Here is a 20,868-nt window from a genome sequence, read left to right on the forward strand (position 1 = left end):
AATGTTCAGGTTCGAGATCCGAGCCCCGCCATATTGGTCACAGGAGGCTTGGGTGTCTTTGTCTCAAAGCAGGGGCGACTTATGTGTTTAGAGACCCAGGGGGCACTTGGTTCCTCTCTCCATTAGAGCCGCATCCTCTGGTCCAGCAAAGAGTTTAGTCATCCGTTGTACGGTAGAGTCTTAAAAATGGCCGCCCCCATCCAGTGTTCATCATGCCGGCGCCGCCATCGTTGCCTCCCGTTAAAGCTTTGAAACCCCAGAATCCTGTTCTCTGGAAGGTTACCGGGTGGAGGCTGACAATCTCTTAAGTCGCGACTGAGGCTGCGCACGGGTCACTAGGGATGGGAAGAGCTTATACCACCGTGAGGGTATATGGTAGGGCGATTGCAGATTAAAGGCGCCGATCCAGGATAAAAGGGAATGGTCAGTGTGAGAAACAGTCAAATATGTCTAGTGTGGTGACCGGGGACTACGGTGGCCTAACTGGATCAGTTATGGGTACCTGTAAGGGTCAATGTCGAAGGGACTGTGCTGTGATTGGATTCCGAGTCTCTTGGGGGGGAGCCGTATTGGGGGACGGAGGTTTGTAGGAGTCAGTGTCAGGGGTCTGTGAAGATGTTCTGCGAATGTATTGGAATTAATAAACGAAGGTTCTTTGAAGTGTCTTGATTGGCAGGATGCGTGGTCAGTTATAATGTTTTTTATGGGTCTGGGGCCAAGTGGGGCTCTTAGAAGGCATTGATTTGGGGAGCATTAGGGCTTCGGACCATCAGTGATTCAGACTTTACATCATCACTGGGGGATCTGATGGTGTTAATGATTGAACTTTTGTAGATCAGGGAATGAAGAGTAATAAGCAGGGGTCAGTGATTGGGACTCTGAGTTGTTCAAAGGGGTGGGACTGTGGAGGTCAGCTATTGATCCTGGATCATTGGAATATCGAGGTCAGTGTGGGCTCATAATTGGGATCTGTGTAATTTGCTGTTTGGCAAACGGATTGTATCAGTGAACTTTGTAGTCTCTGACCACAGTTTTGTGGTCAGATTTGGACATATGGGAATATCAGTAACTGCAAGAATCTCTGGGGATCAGAGAATGGGGGCCCATGAGTGGGAACATGTTATGTCAATGATTAGGACGCTTATGGGGTTTGGTGATGAGGAGGCCTGTGAAATTCAGAGGTAGGGGACAGGAGAATCAAGAATTTGAGGCTGCCACCCTGCATAATGGGAAGACATTTCACCCTTGTGACACTGCTCTGCTGAGCAGCCAGTTGCATCAGATCCCTCTTGTTGGCCCACCTAAAAACTCTTTTGAAACTTCCATCTTAAAAAGTTACCGGCGATAAAAATGCTTTAAAAGAAATCAAGTGCTAAACTTTATCTAAAGTAACATGTTATTAAAGATATGGCTTCTTTTGCTCTTGTCAGGAATTTGATGCATATTTCTTTTAATGATTTCTTTAGTGTTCTTTCTGGGAAAAATAATGACATGTCCATCTGTGACAGCATCTCAGAGTATGCCTGGTTTCTTACTTGGACGCAACCAAGATGGGTGTGACCGCGCCTGTGGTTAGACAACAAAGAATTTACTGAGTAAGTATCTAAACTAATAATGTAAGATTTGGCTGAAAGAGCAAACTGAGATTGGAAAATGCTTTTATCTAGATTCATCTTAAAAATAAATTATCAGAGGGACTGGGGTTGTAGCTCAGGGGTAGAGCACTTGCTTAGCACATGTGAGGCTCTGGGTTCAATCCTTAGCTCCACATAAAAATAAATAAAATATACTGTGTCCATCTACAATAAAAAAGAATAATTTAAAAAAAACAAATTATCGCAGGAAAAGAAACTAGATCTGGAATTCACTGTGTTCTAAGAGTCATTTCATGTTGTCATGTATTTTTTAGGGATGGCACATTTGACCTCCATGAATCAGTTCCTTATGAGTACTGGTAGAGCAATTCAATAAAGATAAAAACAGAATTTAAAGCTACTATTAGAAAATGTTGTTTATTAAGTTAAAATTGAACTAATAGTCACTAAGATGGCTGAGACAAGATTACAAATAAAATAGAAATAAAGAGATTTTAACTTAATGAAAAGGTGCATTGCTAAAACAATATTTTAATTGATTTTAAAATTTTTCAGTCCTTATGTTATCTTTAGACAACACACAATGCTTATAATATCTTAAGAAATAGAGGAAGCCAAAAGCTAAGGCAGGTAATATATATCAGAAACCATACAGGACAAATTTTTAATTTTAAGGTCAGAGAGTATTTTTCAGTTGCACAGAATAAAAGATAAGTAGTTGTTTTGTAAGCTGAAGTCATAAGCCAGAAAAAGGTGTTCAGGTATTTCCTTGTTCTCCAAGCAAATTCCCTTATTACCTACACTGTGCTCAGTATTACATTTGGGAGCAAACAATGGTAACATAAACCTTTTATTGAGATTTAAGATGCATGCAAAAATTAACATAAATATACAGCTTAATGAATTGTCACAAAGGGAGCACTGGTCATTAATACACTCAGATCAGAAAACAGTATTATAGCACCCCGAAGGTCCTCATGATGCTCCCTTCTAGTCACCCAACCAATGGGAACCTTTCTCCCAACTTCTTACATCACAAGCTAATTTGACCTATTTTGAATTCTAATTTAACTGAACTCTCACTGGGGGAATAGAATAGAATAGAAGCAAGATATAGCTCTGTTTGAACAAACTTTTTAAAGTTTCAATCTAGAATATTTCATTTCTAAAACAGACGTTCATCCAGGTAATTAAATATTCCTTTTAAAAAACTGAGATATAACTTACATATATCAGGTATGCTTATTTTAAGGGTACAGGTTAATGAATTTTTTGTATTACAGAATCATGTAGCCACAACCTAGATCAAGATATATGTTATTTCAGCTGGGCACAGTGGTTCATACCTGTAATCCCAGTGACTTGGGAAGCTGAGGCAGGAGGATCGAGAGTTCAAAGCCAGCCTCAGCAACTTAGCGAAACCCTAAGCAACTCAGTGAGACCCTGTCTCTAAATAAAATGCAAAATAGGGCTGAGGATGTGGCTCAGTGGTCAAGTGCCCCTGAGCTCAGTCAATGGTACCCTCCCAATAAAAAAATAAATGCATATATATATACATGTATATATTTATGTATATATATTATTTCTTGAAGCCTTTTTTACTAGTCAGTGCCCAAGGCCACCCAGAGGTATTCTGGGTATCTAAAACAATGGATTACTTTTAGTTGCTTTTCTTTTTGAGGGGGGTGTACTAGGGATTGAACCCAGGGGTACTTAACCAAGGAGCCACATCCCCAGCCCTTTTTATTTTTTATCTTGAGATAGGGTCTCACTAAATTGCTTAGGGCCTCACTAAATTGCCAAGGTTAGCCTCGAATTTGCGATCCTCCTGCCTCAGCCTCCTAAATTGCTGGGATTACAAGTGTGTGGCACCATGCCTGGCTATTTTTTTTAAATTGACACATTATAATTGTACATACTTATGGAATATAGTGTGAGGTTTCAATACATGTATACATTGTATAATGATCAAATCAGGGAAAGTATAAATTGCCTTATATATTTATCATTATTTTGTGGTGCAAGCTTTCAAAAGCTTTCTTCTAGCATTTTTTTTTTTTGTAGATGGACACAATGTTTTTATTTTTATTTATTTTTATGTGGTGTTGAGGATCAAACCCAGGGCCTCATGCATACAAGGCAAGCGTTCTACCACTGAGCCACAACCTCAGCCCCTCTTCTAGCTATTTTGAATATATAATACTTCATTGTTAACTATAGACACCCTGCTGTGCAGTAGTACACCAAAACAGATTCCTTCTCTCTACTTTTTGCTTTTCTTTCTTTCTTTTTTTTTATACTGGGGATTTAACCTAGGGGTGCTTAACTATGAGCTATATTCCTAGCCCTTTATTTATTTCTTATTTTGAGACAGGGTCTCACTAAGTTACTCAGGGCTTCACTAAGTTGCTGGCCTGGAACTTGGAATCCTCTTACCTCAGCCTCCCGAGTCACTGGGATTGCAGGTGTGTGCCATCACGCCCAGCCTCCTGTCTACTCTTAACTTTGTACCCATCAACCAGCCTCTCCCCATCTTTCCCTTCCTTTGACCCTCTTCAGTCTCTGGTAATCACTATAATCACTATTCTATTCTCTACTTCCATGAAATCAACAACTTCTCTCTCTGTCTCTCCTTTTTTTTTTTTTTTTTTTTTTTTTGGTACTAGAGATTGAACCCAGGGGTACCTAATCACTGAGGCACATACCCATCACTTTTTTGTAGTTTATTTGGATACAGGGCCTTGCTGAGTTGCTTAGGGCCTTGCTAAGTTGCTTAGGCTGACTTTGAACTCATGATCCTCTTGCCTCAGCCTCCAGAGCTGCTAGGATTACAGGTGTGCTCCACTGCACCAGGGTTATTTTTTATTTTGAGACAGGTCCTCACAAAACTGCTTACAGTCTTGCTGAGTTGCTGTAGCTGGCTTTGAACATGTGATTCTCCTGCCTCAGCCTCCCAAGCCACTGGGATTACAGGCATTTACTACCCTGCCTGGCTTGACATCAACTTCTTTACATTCCTCATATGAGTGAAATCATATAGTATTTGTCTTTCTGTATCTGGCTTATTTTGCTTAACATAATATGCTCCAGGTCCATCCATGTTATCACAGCTGACAGGATTTGATCCTTTTGTTGTGAATAAATAGTATTCCATTATGTATATAAGTACCACATTTTCTTTATGCATTCATCTGTTGGACATTTAGGTTTATTCTAAATATTGGCTATTGTGAGTAGTGCTGCAATAAACATGGAAGTATAGTTGTCTGTTCGACATAGTGATTTCATTTCCTTTGGTTGTATCTATTAGGGTATATTACCTATTTTTCCTCATAAGGGGATTGATAGATTATTTTTGCCTATTTTTGAATTTGAATTAAATCATATATTCATATAATTTGAATGTGATATGATTCAAATTGAATCATATAATCTGAAGCCGAACACCAGGATAAAATTCTAACCTGAGATCCTGGCTTGGCCACATAAGATTGCCCGTTTTTCTTTAAAAAAAAAATATATATATATATATATATATATCTGTGTGTATGTGTGTGTGTGTGTGTGTGTGTGTGTGTGTGTGTATAAATTGTCGTTGGACACAATACTTTCATTTTATTTATTTATTTTTATGTGGTTCTGAGGATCGAACTCAGTGCCTTGCATGTGCTTGACGAGCGCTCTACTGCTGAGCCATAACCTTAGCCCCTAAGATTGCCTATTTTAGGATATTCTCTCCACAAGCCAAAAACTTGCACAATGAAGTGGACCCTTAGAGTTTGGGGTGGATTTTCGGGCCAAGATCCTATCAGTGAAGTTAACAAGTTCAACAAATTGACAAGTGAGGGAAGCCTCTTCTCAACAGATAGTCTGGAATTTCAAAATCCTTTATCTCTTAGGGACTGACCATTCTATGCAGAGACCTGAGCAAAGCAAATAGAAAACAGATCTCAAAGGGGTTTCTGGCCTGGGTCCAAGGCATAAGGGCTCAAAAAATGCTGCATGTTTGGGGAGACTGTTGTGCAGGTTTCCAGGAAGATGGTACATTTACTTTGAGGCAGAGAACAAGCTTCTGTCTCTCACATTCAACTGATGTATCTGAGAAAAAGTGAACCTCTTCCTTCAACTCACAGGTCTTCCCTTCCGTCTTGTTCATTTTCTACAAACAAGGGTTTTTTTGTTTTGTTTACTTCTGTTTTAAAATAATTTCAGACTTAGAAATGTTACAAAATAGAGCAAAAATTGCTGTTATATCTTTCATTTTGATTCTGTTAACATTTTGCTATGTGTGCAAATAATTTCTTTTTCTCTATATATATGTGCACATTTATTAATGACATATGTGATAGTAATTTGTAGACATGATCCTCTACCCTTATGGCTCCTTAAATACAAGGACAGGGCTGGGGCTGGGGCTCAGTGGTAGAGAGCTTGCCTACCAGTGAGGCACTGGGTTCCATTCTCAGCACCACATAAAAACAAATAAAGTAAAGGTATTGTGTCTATGTACAAATTTAAAAATACAAAGACATTTTCTTACATGATCACAATAAAATTGTTGAAAGCATAAATGTTAAAATTTAAATATTAACATTTTAAATTGACACATTATAATTGTACATATCAAGCTATCGCTTGAGCCACATCCTCAACCCCTCATGATTATATCTTATCATTTTTGACCGTAACATTTATAAGGAGTAGAGACCAGTTATTTTTATAGAATGTACCTCAATTTGAATTTTTCTGATTTTCCTCTTATTGAGAGTCATGTTGTATATCTCTGACAAGAATAACACAAAAGTAACGTTATATACTTTTCAATGTGCTCCATCAAGTACACGATATCGTTGGTTTGTCACATCAAAGGTGATGTTAACTTTAATCACCTGGTTAAGGTTATGTCCATCAGACTTCTCCACTGTAAAATTATATTAATAACTAACTTGTGGAGAGATCATTTGAGACCATGTAAATAAGCTCAAAGTTTCTTCCACTAGTGTTAGGCAAGAATCCATAATGATTCTGGAATGAATTAATTACTATTATTATGGTTGCCAAATGGTGATTTTGTAGTTACATAATTCCTTCTGCATTTATTATCCTTTATCTGCTCTGCATTTATTTGTATGAATATAGTAATATGTCCTTTTTGCAATAAAATAGGAGATGTAGCCAGGTGGCACATGCCTATAATCCTAGGTACTCAGGAGGCTGGGCAAGTTCAAACCCAACTTTGGCAACTTAGTGAGACCCTGTCTCAAAATAAACTATTAGGGCTGGGGTTGTGGCTCAGTGGTAGAGCGCTTGCCTAGCATGTGAGGCACTGGGTTTGATCCCTCTAACTACATAAAAATAAACAAATAAAATAAAGGTATTGGGTCCGTCTACAACTAAAATATTAAAAGAAGAAGAAGGAAGAAGAAGAGAAACCTAAGGCCTGGGGTTGTGGCTCAGCTGTAGAGTGCTTGTCTAGCACGTTAGGCACTGGGTTCGACTCTCATTACCACATAACAAATAAATTAAAAAAGTGTTATGTCCATCAGCAACTAAAAATAAGAAAAGAAGAAGAAGAAGAGAAACCTATCTATCTTCACTTGGAGAGACAGCAAAACCGAGAAACTAAAAGCACATGATGTGCAGTGGATCTGAATCTCAGTGCTGCCTAATTACTTCACCTCTGCAGGGCACTATGTCCTGTCTGTAAATGGAGTAGAGGAGAGTGTGAGGATTGAATGAGTCAGTATGTGGAAATAACTTAGTGCCTTATTTGAGGTCAGGGCCTAATAAATACAAGCCCAGTTTATTTTTTCCTATTTCTGCCTTCTAAGTTTCAATAATGTTTTATTCAATGCATCACAGTTTTATTTGTTCTTTCCTAAGAACAGTTGCATTCCTCTGTGAAACTGCTTATTTTGATTTATCATGATTTTTACTATTATTACTATTGATATTAGTATATATTCAAATAAATATATAAACATGAGGATATTGATAAAGTCAAAAAATAAAGCATCAAAAAGGAAAATTCCTTTCAATTCCTTCACTCAGAAAAAAACAACAATCCATATCTTCATAGATTTAGACTTACATAATTTTTTTAAAAAATCTTGCTTTCACGCAGTTATAATTTATACATCAGTGTATATCACAAATGCTCTTCCAAGTCAATGAGTAGTTCCTTGTACCTTCATACTTCTCCATTTTTATTTATTTCTTTTTTTCTTTCTTAGTTTTTTTTAAAATTTATTTTTTAGTTTTAGGTGGGCACAATATCTTTATTTTATTTTTATGTGGTGCTGAGGCTCGAACCCAATGCCTTGTGCATGCCAGGCAAGTGCACTATCACTGGAGCCACATCCCCAGCCCTTGTTTTGTTTTGAGACAAAATCTTGATTTGTTTTCCAGGCTGGTCTCAAACTCTAGGGTTTAAGTGATTCTCCTACTTGAGCCTTCTGAGGAGCTGGGACTATAGGTGTTTACTACCACACCCAGATTTTACGTCATCCTCATTTATTATTGTTATTGTCATTATTTGTTGTTTGAGTGTTAGGTATTGCATCTCAGGGCTTTGCACATCTAAGCAAGCATGCTACCACTGAGCTCTATCCCCAGCCTTCAATTATTATTTCTAATGCCCGTTCCATCCTGTGGTTTATCATTATCAGTCAGCTCATTCTTCAATTGCTAGGACATTTTTATTGCTTCCAATATTTTATTTTTACAAGTAAAACGAAGATGAAGTTCCTTGTACCTTCATTCTTTTCCCTTATTCTAATCGATTAGATGGCTTTTATAAAGCCAAGTTAATTGTGTTAGTCAGGAGCAGAAAGCAAAGCAAGAAAGATTTTTAAAACCTGAATTTGGGCAGAAAAGTGTCAGTAAAACTGGAGCTAAGGAATGTGGTTGTTAAATGTATTATAGCTACTAAAGAAACACTAAAGACTGCCCAGAGACAATAAGAAAGATGGCTTGAGTATGTCTGAAGCATTGGCAAGACCACTCCCATCTCAGGCTCGAGGGTGTAAAAATAAAAATTCCTTTGCAAAGAGGCTGTACAGAGGGCCCTAAGAAGTTGTTCTACCATGCTCAGCCACACAGGTACTCAAGTATCACTAGCTTCAGAGGCTGCTGAAGCCATGGTTCCTGAGGGCTGGGCTACTACTAGAGATGGTGGCAGTCCTTGGTGCCAACCATGTGGTGCTGGTTCTGCAGCAATGCAGAATGCTGGAGTTAGGGGGCCTATTTCCTTATGTGTAGAAACAGAAACAGGCTGTCAGGCGCCAGAGAGCCTGGGTTCAAATGCAATCTCTAATATTTATTGGTGTGTGACACTGCATGAGCTACTTAGTCATTCTGTGTCTCAGTTTCCTCATCACTTATTTCTTATTTTTCCCTTCTTTGACTTACAATGAGAAAAAAAGACATTTTTCTCATACATTGTTCACTTGCCTCTCATAAACAATCTTTTTTGTTCTTTTTTGCTCACTTTTTGAAACCGGGGATTTCTTGGTTTCAAAATGAAGTTCTTAACTGCTGAGTTCCATGCCCAGCCCTCTTAGTTTTTTATTTTGAGTCAAAGTCTCATTAAGTTGCTCAGGACCTTGTTAAATTGCTGAGATGGCCTCAAACTTTCAATCCTCTTGCCTCAGCCTTTGGAGTTACTGAGATTATAGGCATGTGCTACCATGCCTAGTTCTATATTCTTCTTTTTTCTTTTTTTAAGAGAGTAAAACTTTATTTTAGGACTCACAGTTTCAGAGGTTTAGTCCATAGACAGCTGACTCCATTCTTTGGAGCCAGAGGTGAGGCAGAACATCATGGCTGAATAATGTGGTGGAGGAAAACAGATGGGAACATGGCATCAGGAAGCAGAGAGAGAGCTGTCCTCACGGTGACAAAATATAAACCCCAGAGGCACACCTACCTCCCAATGACCTGGCCTCCTCTAGCCACACTCTACCTGCTTATAGTCACCATCCAGCTAATCCCTACCAAAGGATTAATGCACTGATTGGGTGACGGCTCTGATAACCCAATCATTTCACCTCTAAGCCTTCTTGAGTTGTCTCACATGAGCTTTGGGGGGGTCAACTCATATCTAAACCATAAAATTCCAGCTGTGGCGCCCAAAAGCTCATGCCTATCTCACAAGGCAAAATACATTTAGTCCATTTCCAAGAATCCCCATAGTATCAACAGCTCCAAGATTGCCCAAAAAGTCCAAGTCCAAAGTCTCCTCTGAGACTCAAGGCAAACTTTCAGCATGAACCCCTGTAAAAGAAAGTTACAAATATACAATATATAAAGGTAGAGAGTAAACAGCTCCATTCCACACGGGAGAAATAGGGGCATAGAAAGAAGGGATGGGACGAAAGCAAGACCAAAATTCAGTTGGGCAAACAAGTCCTGTGGTTCATGTCTGGCATCTGGAGCACGTAGCATGGTGATGTTCTCTGTCCAAAGGGCTTGTATAGCTCCACCCTATGGCTTTTCTAGCTGCAGTCCACTTGGCCTCTCTCTTGGCTTGTTTCTGCTTGGTTCCTGCAGCTTTCCTCAGTAGACATTCCACATTTGGAATGTCTGGCATTTCTCAATCTTGGGGGGGTCTCTACTGCAACTTTGGCTTCCTTCTCACATCTCTACAGGGACTGCCTACAGGGACTTCAAGTCTGCTACAGCCTGCCTGGCCCCCTAACACTCCAGCATTCTGCATTGCTGCAGAACCAGCACCACATGGTTGGCACCAAGGTCTGCCACCATCTCTAGTAGTAGCCCAGCCCCCAGGGACCATGGCTTCAGCAGCCTCTGAAACTAGTGATACTTGAGTACCTGTGTGGCTGAGCATGGTAGAGCAACTTCCTAGGGCCCTCTGTACAGCCTCTTTGCAAAGGAATTTATATTTTTACACCCTCGAGCCTGAGATGGGAGTTGTCTTGCCAATGCTTCAGACATACTCAAGCCATCTTTCTTATTGTCAGTTGTGTTCTCCACAGGTCTCTGCAGGCTTTCCCCTTGAGGCCCAGGGAATATTTGGGGAGGGAGACTTGGCTGATACTCACCAAGGGATCGGCTTATTTTCAGGTTCCCAGGTGTCCTGCAGATGTTTGGATCCTGCCATCTTGCTGGACAGTAGGGCTATCCAGCTCCTGCCAGCCCTCAGGGCCACAGAAATTCGTCCACCTCTGCAGAAGACCCCGCCAGTGTCTGCAGCTAAGGGTGAGTGAATGCTATGAGATGAAACTGTCAGGGGTTGGCAGGCCAAGTAAAAGATCCCATCTGGTCTAGGAACAGGAAATTTGGAACAAAAATCCTCTTATGAAGGGGTCAACAAGGTCCAAGACATTTTTTTTTTTTTTTTGGTGTGTGTGTATGGGTACCAGGGATTGAACTCAGGGGCACTGAACCACTGAGCCACATCCCAAACCCTATTTTGTATTTTATTTAGAGACAGGATCTCACTGAGTTGCTTAGTGCCTCACCTTGCTGAGGTTGGCTTTGAACTTGCAATACTCCTGTCTCAGCCTCCCAAGCAACTGGGATTGGCTGACTTCTTTCTTTCTTTCTTTTTTGTACTTGGGATTTAACCCATGAGCACTTAACCACTGAGCCACATTCCCAGTCCATTTTCATATTTTATTTAGAGACGGGGTCTTGCTGAGTTGCTTAGCAAAAACTGGCTTTGAACTTGCCTTATCCTCCCAAGCCACTGGAATTACAGATGTGTGCCACCACACACAGCAATCCCAGACTTCTTGCCAGAGCAAAGTCTGCCAGGTATAAGGAAATAGCATCATCCCTGAGCTAGAAGCAAGAACCAACGTAAGGATGTTATTCTTTTCCTTCTTCCATGGAACCTCTGTGGCTAAATTATGGGAGAAGAGTTGACCCCAAGATCCAGGGAGACTAAGAGTGAGGGAGAGTCAGAGAAGGCCATGGTCACATTGTAGATGTGATAGGCGTGTTCTTTCAGAGGCACATCTGTCTAGCTTTTCATTCTATCATTGTAGGGGATGGTATGTGGCCACTTGTCATTTGTGCCACTTCACTTGGCCTCAGGGAGTATGGGGAATTAATTCTGTCTTGAACCAGTGGCAGAAAAATCCCTGAAACCTCAGAATGATGGTAGTAGCAGGATCTGTGGACCTACTGTCTGTAATTTTTTTAAAAATTATTTTTATTTGGAAATTTTATTTTTATTTGGAAAACTTTAAAGAATATTACTTATGTATCTTTTATGTATAGGGCTCATACGTATCCTTCATATAGATTCATCTAGATAAAGCTATGTGTATGCTTGTGTGTGTGTGTGTGTGTGTGTGTGTGAGAGAGAGAGAGAGAGAGAGAGAGATGTGTGTCATATGCTCTCTGTGATAAGTGACTGTGTTTTTTTAAATATTGTTTTAGTTGTAGGTGAACACAATATATTTATTTTATTTTTATGTGGTGCTGAGGATCGAACTCAGTGTCTCACGTGTATGAGGCAAGCGCTCTATTACTGAGCCACAACCTCAGCCCATGTGACTGTTCTTTGTGTGTGTGAGTATATGTATATATAATTCTTATCCTTTTTTACCTCAACTGTTTTAGTTAAGTTGTAGACATGATGCTCCTTTACCCATAAATACCTTAGTGTGTATTTCCCAAGAATGAGTATATTCACATAGCCAGCAGTTTTCAGAACCAGGCAGTTAACATTGATTTAAGGCTGTTGTGTAAGACAGTCTATATTCACATGTCAGCTAATAATGTCGTTTTATAGCTCCTTTTCTTTTATTGTTCCAGGATCCTATCAGGATCACATGCTGCCTTTAATTGACACTTTAGTCTCTCTTCTTTCTTCCATCCCTTCCCACCTTCCTTTTGTGTAGTGATCAATCCCAGGGCTCTTTTTTTAAAAAAAATATTGTGATTTAATGTTGTGATTTTTAAATATCACTACAAATTCATAGTTTTTACAGGCTAAAAGTCTGTGACATGCGCATTCATATGAAAGCACCAGACCATAAGATATTCATATGTTTAGCTTCAGTAGATATGACCAGTCTTAACACTCATTCTTGTATGGCTGGAGTCTCTTATGGCTAGCTCCTGTGTCCCTTGCCATGACCCACCCACTGAGGTAGTATCCTTGCTTTTTGATGCTCAAAATTGTGGAGGTATATCTTGTATTCTTTGTTCCAGATGTGTAATCAGCCATTTTCTAAGGAGCTCCATTTCTATTTGTTGAACATTAGTAGCAGAGGTCATAATTTGGATACTAGCTGGGAACATTAGGCTTTTCTACTTGAGGTGACATCATCCCAGATCATTTCAGTGAGAATGGCCACAAAAACCTAATTTGAAAACCTTATTACATTGGTGGTTTTAGCACAGTTCTAAAATTAAACATTCAGGTTCATCAGAAAATATTTGTTTATTCTCTTAAACTATAATTTGCCATTTTCTTTTAAAATTTGTCAAGTCATAGTATTTCTTATACATCTGGATTAAAAACAACATAGTTGTTTTATGTTTAAAATTGTTTTTTGTTTTTATTTTTGTTTTCCGGTTGGGGGTCTTACTATATTGCCCAGGCTGGACTTTTATTCCTGGACTCAAGTGATCCTCTTGTGTCAGCCCCCTGAGTAGCTGGGACTATAGATGTATGCCACTGCACCTGGCTTTGAAAATAATAATAATAATAATAATTATTATTATTATTTTAAATATTTATTTTTTAGTTTTAGGTGGACACAATATCTTTATTTTACATTTATGCGGTGCTGAGGATTGAACCCAGTGCCTTGTGCATGCTAGGCGAGTGCTCTACAACTGAGCCACAACCCTAGCCCCTATTATTTTTAATATATTTTTTTAGTTGGACATAATATGTTTATTTTATTTATTTATTTTTATGTGGTTCTGAGGATCGAACCCAGGGCCTTACACGTGCAAGGCGAGCACTCTACCACTGAGCCACAAACCCAGCCCCTGAAAATTAATTTTTTAAACTATATTTTAAAAATATTTGTTTTTTGGGGGCTGGGGATATAGCTCAGTTGGTAGAGTGCTTGCCTTGCATGCACAGAGCCCTGGGTTCAATCCCCAGCACTGAAAATAAAGTAAAAAAAATTTTTGATTTTTAGTTGTAGGTGGACAAAATAACCTTTATTTTTTATTTTTATGTGGTGCTGAGGATTAAACCTAGTGCCTCACTCATACTAGGCAAGTGCTCTAACACTGAGCCACAACCCCAGCCCCTTAAAAATTATTTTTACGACCACATTTAATAATCTACTAAATGAATAACAAGGTGTAGCTTCCATTAATTATTTAGGACCATATTTTGAGTATATTTTACTGTTTACAGTTAGTTTGTTTTTCTCTGAGTTCTTTGTGGGAGGCCATTGTCGCACGTGATTTGAGTTACCTCCCTGGCTGGGTGAGAGGTGCTTAGACATGTTAAAGCCACCCCACACCTTTCCCAGGTCCGAGGACTTGTCCGTGCAGAGGTGTGCCTGGACTGACCTGAAGACCCAATGGCCTGCCCTGACCTTGGGATGCTGCCCCCCTTAACCTTCATTGGATGGGATTTTCACTTGAATTTTTAGTTCCCCAATAAAAGCTCACTCCCTGGCATGAGCTCCCCCTCTGGCTAGTCTCTTCTGTAAACCTCACCACCGAATTAGGTGGCTGGTGGCGGGAGCTAGGAGAAGCCGAGCTGTGTTAAAGGTAATGAGAGTCTGACTCTTTAATTTAAAACTCACTAGCAATTACTTATGCATCGAACCTTCTTTTATGAAGCTCACGCTGGTCACATGGCAGAGTTCTTTTTAATATTTTGATAAGTTATCCCTTGTTCAGAATACATTTAGATCTAATTATTTAATTTTTAAGGTTTTTTTTTTTTTAAAAACTTCTACTTATTTTTTAGTAGAAGCTTTTCCTCCTTAAAAGGTCTGTTTTATGTGTTCACATTCTGACTTGAATGGTAGCCATTTTATTTTTTTACCACAGTGATTTAAAACACAGAAGATTTACATAGGGAATTTGCAAGTTCCAAGACAGATCCCATCCTCACAGCTGTTTTCTGTTCTTCCTCCATCCTCTTCCTCCCCGTCTCTACCTTCACAGGTCTCCACTCTTTTTCCAAGAACAGCAGAAAATGATTGAGTACCAGGTGAGTGTGACAATAAGTGGCCAAATTTCCCTTCTTGGGGAAAGTGTTATAGAAAACAATGTACCCATTATAAGCATAGACACTTTGTCATGGGATGATTCTCAGGAAAACAGATTTGGAGATGGATATTTTAACACAGAGGGTTTATTGAGGGGGATCTTGGAATTCCCCTGAGGCAGTGAAGAAAGCAGGATCAGGCAGAGGGAGTTCTAAACAGAGGCCTGAGCTGATCTTACAACATGGTGGTAGCTGGGCATGGTAGTACACCTGTAGTACCAGTAGAGGTGGGAGTTTGAGGCCAGCCCCTGCAACTGAGCAAGACCCTGTCTAAAAAATTAAAAAATAAAATAAAATAAAAAAGAAAGGTCTGGGGATGTAGTTCGGTAGTAGAGCACTTGTCTGACATGCTCAAGGTCCTGGGTTCAATCCCCAGTACTACCAAACAAACAAAAAGAAACTATAGAGCTGGGATATATACCTGAACTGTGGTAGGAAGTTCCCACTGGCCAAAGATAAATCTCAGAAAGGTTTCGAGCCTGCAGCATCCAGTCTTTCAGGAGGATTTGGGTGAAATACCACAGCCTCCTTTCTACACGTAAACATGATGGAAAGACACTTAAACATACTGCTGTACCCATAGTATTAATACTTAGAACAACTTTTTTTTAACCAAGTATATAATGCTTCATAGAGAATACATGGGGTATGACTGACTTAGCTAGTCTCCCGTTTAATGGACATTCAGGTAGTTTTCAAGTTTGATATTATGAGCACCAATGCAAGGAACATTTCTTGTTTGGAATACAGATGTACAAAGTAAAGAATCCAAGAAGAGGTCAGTAACTGTGATCTTCCTTGGAGTTCAACAAAAAGGCAAAGACAAATTAGCCCTTGGTTTGCATTGCTCCTAAGGAAAAAGCACATGTATATTTCTAGGGGAAAGCTAGCTTTTCAAGGTACTTCTTTATGAAGACATTTTCCTGAGAGGTTGAGGCAGAACAATACTGCTGCTTATAGAGTGGCCAGGGTGTATCTCCTTGGAAGGCTGTTAGAAATGCAGAATGGCAGGCCTCACCCCAGACTTCCTGGAGAGGGTTTTCTGTGGGTGATCCTGGGAATCTGTTTTTAAATGGCTCTGGGTGATCCTTGCACCCAAGGTATGAGAAGCAGTAATATGGTAGAGTTCTTACCAATAATAAATGCATAAATAAGTTTAATGTAGAGGTTCATTAGTGTTTCCCATGCAAAAACTCTGGAGTCCTTTGCTCCCCAATGATATGACAGTGTTGCTATTGTTGTCAGAGTCATAGGAAGTTCTAAATCCCTGTCATTTGTAATCCACATACATAATGTTAGATGTCCACCTAAAATGAGCAACAAGAGACCAACTCTATTAAAACAAAGTTGACTCAGGAAGAGCAAAGTACACATTGCCTCATATGTTTGTCATTTTTTGGTGGTTAAAGTGTTCAAAAACCTTCTTCTAGCTGTTTTGACTATACTGTACATTTTTATTAACTATAGTTACCCTGCTAATGCAGTAGTACCCCAGAACATAATCTTCTTACCTACTTTTTTTTTTGTGATACTTGGGATTGAACCTAGGGGTGCTTAGCCATTGAACCACATTCCCAGTCCATTTTAGTTTTTTTAAATACTCTTTTTTAAAATACCTTTATTTCATTTGTTTTATTTTTATGTGGTGCTGGGGATCAAACTCAGTGTCTCATGCATGCTAGGCAAGTGCTCTACCACTGAGCTACAACCCCAACCCACCCCCATTTTATTTTTTGAGACATGGTCTGGCTAAATTGCTGATGCTGGCTTTGAATTTGCGATTATCCTGCCTCAGCTTCCTGAGTCACTGGGATTATAGGGTTGTACATCTTCTATTTCTATTTCCCTTCCTCCTCCTCTTTTTCTAATTCTTCTTCCTCTCTCTCTTTTTTCTTTTTTTTTTTGTGTGTGTTTGTATAGACTCATTAAACATCTTTTAGAACTCCACTTTATTTCAGCTATACCTGTTTGCATTATGATTCTAGTGGTTACTCTAGGAATATAATATGCACCTTAACTCTCCAGTCTGCTTAGAGTTATATCACACCATGTCACTCATCCATGGCCTCCCAGATATGCTTTGTGCACACATTTATCCATCATCTCATCACTCAAAGGCCTTTGTGTACTTTGCCTATATCTCTGAGTAACTTGCCACCTTTAAAATCACTGTTTTGCCTCCGTGCCTTTGTTCACACAGCTCCCTGCAAAGGGTGCTCTTCATCATCCTGTAGAGAAGACTCAAGTCCACACAGCCCTGAGCTCTGAAGCCTAATCAGACCCGGAAAAGTTCCTTCTCTGCATACTATAGCATAGGTGTCCTGCCATTACAGCTGTCATGACACTTCCATGCTGATAATTCTACAGATTGTTCTCCCTATGCCAGACAGTAGCCCCATGAGGTCAGGAATCATCCATCACTGTGTTCCCACTAGCCAGCACTAGGCCACACATGAGGGTTGTTGACTCAAAGTATGAATGACAATGGGCGGGTGGCTTCCAACATGATTTTTATCTTTGCCACCAAATATAGCACAAAGGTAGGAATATAAATGACATCCTAGGTAGATGGCCTTGATAAGCTGTGACCTGTGAGAAGTATAAGTCAATACCATCCACCGCCACCAACAGTTTTCCACATAACTTACTGTCATTTCAGCTTCAGCAGAGACCTGTGTCATTCAAAGATGTGGTTGTGGGCTTTACCCAAGAGGAGTGGCGCCGGCTGAATCCTGCTCAGAGGGCCCTGTATCGGGATGTAATGCTGGAGACCTACAGTAACCTGGTCTCAGTGGGTAAGAACAGCTTCATTATACAATTCAGAGTATACATGACTTGCTCAGTTACCAAGGCTGACCTCCTGCCTCAGCCTCCTGAGTTGCTGGAATTATAGGCATGTGCCACCAGAACCTGGCAGGATACCATTTTGTATCTACAGTAGAAGTGCTTCTTGACCTTCTAGTAGTCAATACCAGAGGACAGTTCTGAAAATAACTTCAGTGGAACTATCCCTACAGAAAATACCCAAATACTAGCATTTTAAAAGCATATAGATTTAGTCAGCTTCTTAAACATTATATTTTAACTTTTCCACAGTATTTCTTTATCTACATAGTACAGTGGCATTGAAAGCCAGAATGTTGGATTTTTAAAAAATGTTAGCTGTACCCATCCATCACACTGTAGCCTAAAGTCAGAGAGCAAGAAAAGATGGGAAATAAACCTTTTTTAAAAACTTTATGAGGTGTAGGTACTTTTAAGTAGCATTATTTTGCATAAATGGAAACGAGGCACAGAGAAGTGCACTGATTTGCCCAGAGTCACCCCCCAGGAACACAGTGGAGCCAGAATTTGATCCCAGCAGCTTGGCTACAGAATGCATTTCTAATCCTTGTGCTGTGTTGCCTCAGTGGGTTTGGCCTGAGTTTTGATCATCCTGGATTACTAATTCCATTGATTCTAGATGAGTATACAGTTCCCTCCCAAGAGCATTTGTTGTGCAGCATTCAATACTGCTTGAGGAGCTCAGCCCAAAGCCTGGGTTATCTTCCTGGAACAGGTTACGAAGGCACCAAACCAGATGTGATCCTCAGGCTGGAGCAGGAAGAAGCACCGTGGATTTGTGAGGCAGTGTGCCCGGGCTGCCATTGTCAGGGTAAGTGTGATAACTCTAGCAGAAGGGGTACCATGGGAAGCCGGCACCTTTAAAGTTTTGTTTAGGGTATTGCCTGACATTTTTCTTATCACTTCAACCTTCTTGATGACACTTTGACCTCCATGTGTCCCCACATTATATCTGGGTGTGTTCCTCCTGCCTCTACTTTAAATCTCAGCTCTGCCCTTATGTGCTTGGTCCGTCTCCCTTCATCCAGAATCCTTGGTCTATCTCTTGAGGTCATGTACCCCTCATGTGTCATGAACATTCTGGCGTTCTTACAAATAATTCTATGATTCTTGCATTCCTGCTCTCTGTTCTAACACTTTCTCAATGAAATGCCTTGGATCTGCCTGCTGTATCCACAGTCTATTACCCCTCATTTCCTTACTCCTTGAACTACTCCTATAGATGGAAGAGTATGGGATTGCAGAGGAGGAAGCAGGGAACTCCACATGGGATAAGCTGGGCCCTGTCCTTTTTTTTTTTTTTTTTTTTTTTTTGGTACTGGTTATTGAACCCAGGGGCACTTAACCACTCAACCACATGTCTAACCCCTTTTTTACCCCTTTTTTGTTTGTTTTATTTTGAGACAGGGTCTTGCTAAGTCCTTAGGGCCTTGCTAAAGCTAAGGCAGGTCTCAAATTTTCTATCCTCCTGCTTCAGCCTCCTGAGTCACTGGGATTACAGGAGTACACTAACACACCCAGCAAACTGGGCCCATTTTAACCACTCAGAATTTTCTAAATGTAAAATATCCCAACAATACCCATGGTACATTGAGGGTTGGTGACCCATTTTTTTCTTTTTTCTTTTTTTTAAGTTGTAGATGGAAACAGTAACTTTGTTTACTTAGTTTTTTTTATATGGATTGAACCCAGTGTCTCAGAACATGTGCTAGGCAAGCACTTTACTACTGAGCCATAATTCCAGCCCTGGTGACCCACTTTTTTTTTAATTGTTTGTAGTTGTAGATGAACACAATGCCTTTATTTTGTATGTTTATTTTTTACATGGTGCTGAGGATCGAACCCAGTGCCTTACGCATGCTAGGCAAGCACTCTGCTGCTGAGCTACAGACCCAGCCCCTTGGTGACCCACTTTTAGGGATGCCTCTGAAGTACTGCTTCTCCACAAGAGTAGAGGAGGTTAGCCAAGCACAGGGGTATACAGCCTGTATTCCCAGCAACTTGGGAGGCTGAGGCAAGAGGATAGCAAGATTGAGGCCAGCCTTAGCAACTTAGTGAGGCCCTAAAAATAAATAAATAAAAATGACTTGGGATGTAATGCAGCGGCAAAGCTGCTGGGTTCCATCCCCAGTACCAAAAAAAAAAAAAAAAAAGAAAAGAAAAGAAAAGAAAAAAAAATCAAAAATAAGTATGGGTTTTGCAAGAGACAATCCCTGAATAGGCCCTGAATGGGACCTCTGTTCTGTTCCTAGATCTCTTTATGCCACTTATATTTTGCTGTCGTTAACTACACAATTGAATTAAATATTATATAAACTAAAAAATTAATAATTTTAATATTTCTCATCAAAACATTTTCTAACTACTCCTATCCGGGTTGCAGGGTTGCAGTAGCAGCACAGCATTAGAATTATTGGGTGGCAGCCTGTGTTCTCCATGTGCTGTGGTCTGCTCTGAGCACTTCACATGGATTGACTGATTGAACCCTTACAACACCTGTGAACCCAGGTTACTTTATTACCCCATTTACAAATAAGGAACAATAAGAGAACATATAAGTAAGGGACAGAACAAGAATTGGAATCCAGGTCATCAGGTTCTAGAACCACTACTCCTGACCTCTACACTTGGTATCCTCTGGGGTGTATTTCTGCTTCATTGAACTGCCCATTCATCTTCCTGAAACCAAGATGACCTGGCTATCAACTCTTCTTCTCCCTCTTTTGAGAATTTTATAACTGCAAATCCCACTTAACAGCTTTGCTTTCTAAGTGTTCTGTATTCTCTACATCCAGCCTTCTTCCAAGGGGCTGCCTTTCCTGGTTTTCATAAGTTCATTCTCTTCCTAGTCATGTCACTTTAAAGAACTCATCCATTCTGAGACCACACAATGCTCATAACTGGTTCCTTTGCCTTTTGTACCCTTGTGCCATCCAGCTCCCATTTTACCAGTCTGTAGATCATTTCCACAGGAGTGCCCACTTACCCTGTTCTTTGTATGTAAAAAACTAAGGTCATCATTATTTGTCCTTGCTGTTCCTCACGCCTTGCTTGCTTTCCTCCCTCCTCCTCCTCCCTCCTCCTCCTCATCCTCCTTTTGTGTATGTGTGTGTGTTTTAATATACATACTAGAGATTGAATCCAGGGGTACTTAACCAAAAATTTTTATAGAGTCTTGCCATTGCCTAGACTGACCTCAAACTTGAAATC

General features: G+C 40.0%; 1 protein-coding gene across 6 annotated transcripts in view; it reads left to right on the top strand.

The window, feature by feature from the left end:
- Positions 1-241: 241 nt before the first annotated feature.
- The window catches only part of Znf793 (zinc finger protein 793), a 34,853-nt gene continuing 14,226 nt past the window's right edge, over positions 242-20,868 (top strand). For 2 of the 6 annotated variants that reach the window (XM_078033177.1, XM_021720348.3), the window contains exons 1-6: positions 430-684; positions 1,467-1,595; positions 10,680-10,814; positions 14,712-14,757; positions 17,474-17,609; positions 18,374-18,469. In XM_078033177.1, coding sequence (XP_077889303.1) covers positions 14,743-14,757; positions 17,474-17,609; positions 18,374-18,469 — 247 coding nt within the window. In that variant the 5' untranslated portion in view covers positions 430-684; positions 1,467-1,595; positions 10,680-10,814; positions 14,712-14,742. The other 4 variants (XM_078033176.1, XM_021720349.3, XM_040279506.2 and 1 more) reach the window with 4 other exon arrangements.

Source organism: Ictidomys tridecemlineatus, chromosome 15 (assembly GCF_052094955.1).
Source record: "Ictidomys tridecemlineatus isolate mIctTri1 chromosome 15, mIctTri1.hap1, whole genome shotgun sequence".
Classification (NCBI taxonomy): Eukaryota; Metazoa; Chordata; class Mammalia; order Rodentia; family Sciuridae; genus Ictidomys; species Ictidomys tridecemlineatus.